The sequence below is a fragment of the Natator depressus genome, chromosome 27 (assembly GCF_965152275.1).
Source record: "Natator depressus isolate rNatDep1 chromosome 27, rNatDep2.hap1, whole genome shotgun sequence".
NCBI classification, from domain to species: Eukaryota; Metazoa; Chordata; order Testudines; family Cheloniidae; genus Natator; species Natator depressus.
In genome coordinates this window covers 7564022-7572017 of record NC_134260.1, presented here as the reverse complement: position 1 = coordinate 7572017, position 7996 = coordinate 7564022, and the positions used below count along the sequence as shown (strand labels likewise).

Sequence of the window (7996 nt, the reverse complement as noted above, 5' to 3'; positions counted from 1 at the left end):
ATGGGGGGCTGTAGGGCCAAAGCCCACTGGGGATTGGAGGTGTCTCTTGCGGGGGGTCAGGCTGGGGCGGGGGGGTCAATCCACGCAAAAGTCCCTTACCCTGTTTCTTAGCTGCCAGAAACCATCTCTCTCTCTGGTCTAGTGCCCCCTGCCTGACCCCTCCAAATGCTTAGTACAGGCAGTCTCTGGTTGTCATGGATCTGGGAGCTTCCACAGTATGCATCCAATGAAGTGAGCTGTAGCTCACGAAAGCTCATGCTCAAATAAATTGGTTAGTCTCTAAGGTGCCACAAGTCCTCCTTTTCTTTTTCCTACACTTGACTCTCGGGAGCCTCCCCAAGCAAAGCTGGGTTCTCAGTGCAGAGAATACCTGCTCCAGGCAGCTGTCTGCACCCAGGTGCTGGGCCGGGCAAGCTCTCCTCACCCTTCTCAATGTGAGCTAACCCATTCCTCTCCCCAGGGCAGCCCCTGTGGCCTCCGGCCACCACTGCACCCCAGGAGGGCGAGTGGGAACAGGCAGGGGTGGGGAGGTCCCACAGCTGAGGGTCATGTGGCCCAGGAGGATGAGCGGGGACCAGGCCGGGAGGCCCGGCCAGGCACTCACAGCCAATCAGCATGACGCAGATGGAGAAGATCTTCTCGGAGTTGGTGTTGGGGGAGACGTTGCCGAAGCCCACGCTGGTCAGGCTGCTGAAGGTGAAGTAGAGCGCCGTGACGTACTTGTCCTTGATGGAGGGGCCGGACGAGAGGTCGCTGTCATTGTAGCGCTTGCCGATCTGGTCGCCCAGGTTGTCCAGCCAGCCGATCTTGTGCTCCATGTAGGGCCGCTCCACGTTGCCGATGGCGTACCAGATACAGGCCAGCCAGTGGGCGATGAGGGCAAAGGTGCACATGAGCAGGAAGAGCACGGCCGCCCCGTACTCGGAGTAGCGGTCCAGCTTGCGGGCCACGCGCACCAGGCGGAGCAGCCGGGCCGTCTTCAGCAGCCCAATCAGCGTGGTGGTCTGCAGGCAGGGGAATGGGGGAAGGGAAATCCTCAGTGGAGGTGACAATTAGAACTGGGGACGAGGAGCCAGGACTCCTGGGTTCCATTCATGCCTCTGGGATACGGTGTGGTCTAGTGGTTAGAACAGAGGACTGGAAGTCAGGATTCCTGGGTCCTCGTCCTAGTTCTGGACAGAAAGGGCCATTTCGTGGTTAAAGCAGAAGCCAAGACTCTTTGGTTGTAGTCCTGGCTCTGAGAAAGGAGGTCTCTATTAGTGCGAGCAGACGATTGGGCATCAGGACTCCTGGGTCCTTTCCCAGCCTTGCCACTCATTTGGCCAAGTCCCTAATCTCTCTGTACTCAGTTAAAGGGGGATAATAACCCTTATGGAGGGAAACATAACTGAGCATTTGTAACTTGCTTTTGAGATCCTTGGGGCTAACGGTGCGCGAAATATCAGTACCAGTGGTCCTGATTAAAAAGAGCAATCCCCCAGCGATGAACTGAAATGCCCATCAATTCCTGCTGAGCTTCTCCCTTGTTGATGGGGCCTGGGACAGGCCAGAGTAACAAGGCTCCTGGCCACAGAGGCTACCATAACTAACAAGCTACAAAATTCCAGTCGGAATCACAGAGGCACAACCACGTGGCCCGCACCATCCTCAGCACCTGTCACCCAAGCTTACACGGGGGAAAATGGAGGCAGAGGGGGCAGGAACTTGGCTGAGGCGACACCAGGATTCGGCGGCACAGTCAGGGGACTATGCCAGCCCATCGAGAGGCTTAGAGAACCCCCCAAACACCTGAGACTAGAGACTGAGTTATCAGGCCCCCCAGGCAGTAAGCCATCCTGGCCCTCAGGAGCTGCTATTTCTGGCACAATCTCTGGCCTAGAGCAGCATTTCTCAAACTGGGGTCCACGAACACCTGGGGGTCTGCGAGGGTACTCCAGGGGGTCCGCCAGTCCCACTAATTAACTCCTCCCCCTCCCTCCCAAGGGCTCCTGCATGCCACAGAACAGCTGTTCCCCGGCATGCAGGAGGCACTGGGAGGGAGGAGGAGGAGTTAAGGGAGGGAGAGGAGTTAATTAGTGGGGCTGGCGGACCCTCTGGAGTACCCTTGGTTCCCCGGTGTGCAGGATGTGCTGGGGGAGGGGAAGGAGCGGGGACGGTTTAGGAAAGAGGCGGGGCGGAGGTGGAGGGGGGCGGGAAGAAGTGGGGCAGGGGTGGGGCCTTGGGGGAAGGGGTGGAGTGGGGGCAGGGCCTGGGGATGAGCGGGAGGCTTGGGGGTCCGCAAAATTTTTAAAATCAAAATGGGGTCCTTGGGTTGCTAAAGTTTGAGAACCGCTGACCTAGAGCAAGTCACTTCCCCTCCTGCCCATTGTCTGTTGAGACCGGGACAGGGACTGTCTCTTGTTATGTGTCTGTGCAGCGCTGAGCCCTGATCTCTGTTAGTGCCTCTGGGTGCTACCAAAACACGAGTAAATAACAGTAAAATCGTCCCCCGTGTTCCCCAAAACATCTTCCTAGGCTTAGAACGGCCCCACCAGATCCAGCTAGTCCAGCGGCCTCCTTGATGTCTGGGGCAGATCACTGGCCTAACCCAGCACCCTGCCGTACTAAATCACAATCTCTGGTCGATCTACTCCAGTCTCCCTTCTCCTCCAGGGAGCAGGGGAGCCACTCCTCGATGTGGAAGCCCCCACAGTCGAACAATGCTGTGTGGACAGTGGCTTGTTACTGGGGGGGGTCAGTCAGAATCCGCACCCCCTGGCTAATCTGGAGTGCAGCTCTATTGTCATTGGGTTATTACCCAACAGCAATCTCAGATCAGAGCTGCTTGGTGTATACCAGGAAAAAGATGTTTCTTCTGCTGTCCTCTTATCAATCTGCCCCCCCTTCTTTATCTCTTCCCCCCTCTATCCCATCTCTCTCCTTATCCATCTCTTCCTATTTCCACCCCTTCTCTCTACCTAGGACAGCCCGCTCAGAGCAAGGCGACTCCTGCAGTGTCTCCATGCCAGTCCGCTAGCAGCTGCTTACGGCTGGACTCAGACTTTGGCTATCTGCTATTTTAAAGTCGCAGATAAACCCAAACCAAAGTAACCGCTTGGCCACAACACCTCCTTGACCCAGCTCCTGGGTTAGGCCTGAAGTGCTCCTCTCCTATCCCAGCTTCACCCAACACTCCCCAGGAGATGGCGCAGCAAGCCTTCTTAACTCGCCTGCTGGCTGCTGATTGGTTAGTGTCTCTTCCCAGCCCTTCTAGGCCTTTGGAAGACTAAGTCTTGTTGGTACCTTGTCCTGAGTGGGTTTCTCCTACGTAGGAGATTGTCAGGGTGCCAATGTCTCAGGCAGGGGGCAGAGCAGGCTAGATAGATCTATCTAGATGGATCTATCCATCCATCCACCCCTCTATCCATCTATCCATGTCTCTCTCTCCCCCCATCTGTAATTCCATTGTCAACATGGTGTTTGGGCACCAGAAACCCCAGGCAGACTGGTCTCTACTCTACCCTCTAAGGGCTCAGCCCGGGTCTCCGGGTTCTGCGTCGTACCACTGCTCACCTCATCGGAGCCGGAGCGGAAGATGAGCAGGTCGAAGGGGATGGCAGCCACCATGTCGATAAGGAACCAGCCCTTGAAGTAATGGATGGCGATCTTGCCAGGGTTGCTCACCACTTCGTCGTTGATGTTGACGTAGGTGGTGCGGAAGTTGATGATGATGTCCACAATGAACATGATGTCCACGATGAGGTCGATGATGTTGAGCGGGTTGCAGGAGTAGCCGCAGTTCCAGCGTTTCTCCTCCTGCTCCTCGTTGAGCAAGAAGGCGGCTGAGTAGGGCGTGAAGACGGCCGTGTAGATGACCAGCAGCAGGATCAGCCAGTCCCACACTGCCTTGAAGGGGCTGTAGTGCAGGATGGTCCATCGGTGGATCCGCGGCGCCTGCAGCTTGTACTCCGGGAGGACGTCTGCGCCCAGCGACAGGACCTGCCAGGGAGATGGGCATGGGAGGGGCACAGGGGATGCAAGAACCAGGCGGGAGGTGGGCTGAGAAGGTCCTGGAGCCCGACTTTGCCTGATGGCACCAAGTGTCCTCAACAACTCTTTGCTCTGCCCTTCCCTAATCAGCCCTCCCAACTGCTGATCCCTCCCCCTGGCACCCACTCAGGAAAATGGCCTGAGCTCACCTGGGCAGCTCAAAGCTAACCACAGCTCAGCGCACAGCAGCCGGCAACATGTTAGGAATGGAATGAAGAATCCTGAACAGCTACCCCTGCCCCGGGCTCCCCACACCCAGATCTGCCGGTGCCCCTCACGCCCAACCCGCAGCCCCCTGCTATCCCAGCCCCGGGCTCCCCACACCCAGCTCTGCCAGTGCCCCTCACTCCCGACCCGCAGCCCCCTGCTATCCCAGCCCCGGGCTCCCCACACCCAGCTCTGCCGGTGCCCCTCAATCCCGATCCGCAGCCCCCTGCTATCCCAGCCCTGGGCTCCCCCCACCCAGCTCTGCCAGTGCCCCTCAATCCCGACCCACAGCCCCCTGCTATCCTAGCCCTGGGCTCCCCACACCCAGCTCTGCCGCTGCCCCTCACTCCCGACCCGCAGCCCCCTGCTAGCCCAGCCTCGGGCTCCCCACACCCAGCTCTGCCACTGCCCCTCAATCCCGACCCGCAGCCCCCTGCTAGCCCAGCCCCGGGCTCCCCCCACCCAGCTCTGCCGCTGCCCCTCACTCCCGACCCGCAGCCCCCTGTTATCCCAGCCCCGGGCTCCCCACACCCAGCTCTGCCGCTGCCCCTCAGTTCTGCCCCTTTGAGCTGAAGGCCAGTAGCCGCCAAACTGTGATACTCATGACACTTGTGAGATCTGAAGCAGATTTGAACCCAGATCTGCAGCATGAGCCCCCTCCAGCCCCCATCCTGCAAACCTCCCTGCTCCTCTCCTCACGCTCGCTGGCGACTGCACCATTCCCTCATCTTCCTTCCTCGCTAATGACTCTTGGGCTAATCTGCTCATGGGCTATTTTCTGTACACAGCTCCCAGGCACTGGCCCATAGGGGCTGTTGGCTCATCTCCCCAGAGACTCCTGGATTCGAGCCAGGATTAGGCAGTGCCGTGTTCCTTCCAAGAAGGGAAGGATTCCTGCAGACATGCCTACAGGAAAGTTAAAGTGCCGGGAACTGGGAGTGAGGGCAGGAGCTGGTATGGGCTGCAGCCAACAGAACCATGCTGGGGTCCGCTACAGAGCAGGATGCTTAGCACTACACAGAGGGGGTGAAGGAGGCATGAACAAGGCATGGCCTAGGGCACCAGGGCTAGTGGGGTGCCCGGCAGCTTCACACAGGGCAATAGTTTAGGGGGACCAGAGTTTGGAGGTCAGAGATGGGACTCTTATCTAATGGCCTGTGTGTCTGGGATCCCATCTGCCCATCTATCTATATATCCAGTTGTCTATCGTATGCCCCTATCAACCCAGCGATCTCTCCAGAACCCTCTCAGTCTGGGGCCCTCAGCTCTTCAGCCTTGCTACACAGCTGCCATTGGCCTGGGTCACTGGACCCTGGGCAGTGGAGAGAAAGGCTGGAAGCATCTGGAGCTGTAGGAATCGACAAGGACAGCCAAGGCCAAGCCGGCCCTGCTCAGACTGAGTGGGAGAGCACACGCTGTTCTCGCTGTTCCCCAGCAATCCCCACTGTGTACAGGGTCACCCCAGCCATGGCCTGCCCACCACACATCCTCACGCACCTGGCAATCTTTGCCCAGGCGAGGCACAAGGCTGCAGTAGCAGGGGGAGCAGGGAGCTGGCATGGAGATGCACTGGCCAAGCTGGGACGGGGAGGGGGCAGGACCGGACTAGCAGGGGCTGCAGGTCAGGCAGGAGGTGAGTCAACAGGGCGCGAGGGTGAGTTCACAGGCCCCGCACATGCTTTGCCTGACTCATAGAAATGCCCCTGATTTTAGGTCTGCTTTCCTGGAGCTCACTTTATTTTGGAGATGCTAGCGCAGCCCGGCCAGTGACTCACGGGCTGCTGTAGAGGAGGTTAGAGAGCGTTTGGTTTTCTTTGTCTATTTAGCGGACGAGGTTTCTTTCTGTGTTTATCTGCTGAGATGACTTTGGAAGAAACCCCCAGCTGCTCTGCTGCCCACATTGCCAGCCGGGCCTGGCAGCCCATTGGCTGCCCACTGTTGTCACTCGCGCCCACAGAAGGCAGCGGGGAAGCCCCTCCTCTATCCACCCTGTCCAAACTCTACAAGAAGGATTCCCCTTCTGGTAAACGCCCCCTGACAACGTGCATACGATGAACAGTCTAGCATCCTCCGCTGCTCCCAGCTGTGTGTCACAAGCCCTCTACTGCTAACAGATAATGGAGATTCCCTGTTAGAGTATCTGGCAGGGATGTTGGGGATCCAGGATCTGTAGCTGCTGCCACTGCAGGAAGGAATGCCGTGACAGCCATGAGATTCCAGAGGGGCCTAGCTTGGTAAAACCTAGATGCTGGACGTTGTTTGCACCCCGGGGGAACGTTTCCCTCAACATATTCCAGTCTCTCACCACGGCAGCCATGCTCAGATCGGTGGGGTGGCACAGGCGTAATCGGGGGCAATGGCACTAGCTAAAACAATAGGGAAGGGCATCAAACCTCATGCTTCAGGGCACTAGCTGGAGGTGTGATCAGGAACAAATTTCCCCTCTACCCACTGTTGTACACAGGCCTGTTCTGTTAAGCTGTCCAAGGTAACAATCGTCCAACTTGGCCTGTTACATCAAATTGCTTGTAGAAGCCAGCAAAAGTTAAAGACAGAAAGCCCGAATCAGCCCAAGTAAAAGTTTGCTGATACCATCCAAGGACTGGGTTAAGATCCTGACGGGTAAACCAAGGGGAATGGAATCAGATTGGGCCCTGCCCCTTCCCTCAGCCTCATGCTTCTCACCACATTTGGTCGTCTGCTAAAGGGAAACACTAGCAGGTTGACTCTGCCCATCAGCTTTCAGTGCAAGGGGGAGACCGCAGGGCTCAGCTCCTGGTGGCCCTGGCTGCAGCTTGCCCAGGTGTGTTTCCGCACGCGGTGTCTGGCTGCAGTCAAGCTTTCCCACGTCTGGATGCCTGGAGCGACCATTCCCCACTCCAGGACCCATCACACAGAGACAATGGGGACAAAATGACCACGGCAAGACACTGTGTGACAAGAGGGGTGTGATGAGGCAGTCGCAGCAGTAGGGCCCTGGCATGGTGATGGGGAGGGAAGGAAACATCAAGGAAGGACGAAGGGGACATATGGTGGTGTATCGTGCACCGGAGCCCTGCCTCGCTCTGGAGTCCAGGAGAAACAACTTCATCGACTTTAAGGTCAGAAGGGACCATTATGATAGTCTAGTCTGACCTCCTGCAGAATGCAGGCCATGGAATCTCACCCACCCACTCCTGTAACAAACCCCTAACTTATGTCTGAGCTACTGAAGTCCTCAACTCGTGGTTTAAAGACGTCAAGGTGCAGAGAATCCTCCAGCAAGTGACCTGTGCTCCACGCTGCAGAGGAAGGCGAAAAACCCCCAGGGCCGCTGCCAATCTGCCCTGGGGGAAAAGTCTTTCCTGACCCCAAATAAGGCAATCAGCTAAACCCTGAGCATGTGGGCAAGACTCACCAGCCAGACGCCCAGGAAATAATTCTCTGTAGTAACTCAGATCCCATCTCATCTAACATCCCATCACAGGCCATTGGGCATATCCACTGCTAATAGTCAAAGATCAATTAATTGCCAAAATTAGGCTATCCCATCATATCATCTCCTTCATAAACTTATCAAGCTTAGTCTTGAAGCCCGATATGTCTTTTGCCCCTTTCTCTCCCTTGCTGTAGTTTCAGTGAGTTTCAGGCCAGATGGGACCATTAGCTCATCTCGTCTGACCTCCTGTCTAACACAGGCCAGTGCTCGTCACCCCCCTATGGTGAGCTTACTAGCTCCAGACCCCCTAGGGTCCATCTGACCAGGACACTGCGGGGAGAT

General features: G+C 57.1%; 1 protein-coding gene across 1 annotated transcript in view; it reads right to left on the bottom strand.

Moving 5' to 3' along the window:
* The window catches only part of KCNH6 (potassium voltage-gated channel subfamily H member 6), a 101122-nt gene that overhangs the window by 15740 nt on the left and 77386 nt on the right, over positions 1-7996 (bottom strand). Inside the window, exons 5-6 of the mRNA XM_074940826.1 lie at positions 3553-3978; positions 605-1004 (exon numbers count right to left, since the gene is read on the bottom strand). Of these exons, the coding sequence (XP_074796927.1) occupies positions 605-1004; positions 3553-3978 (826 nt within the window). The remainder of the gene's footprint in view (positions 1-604; positions 1005-3552; positions 3979-7996) is intronic.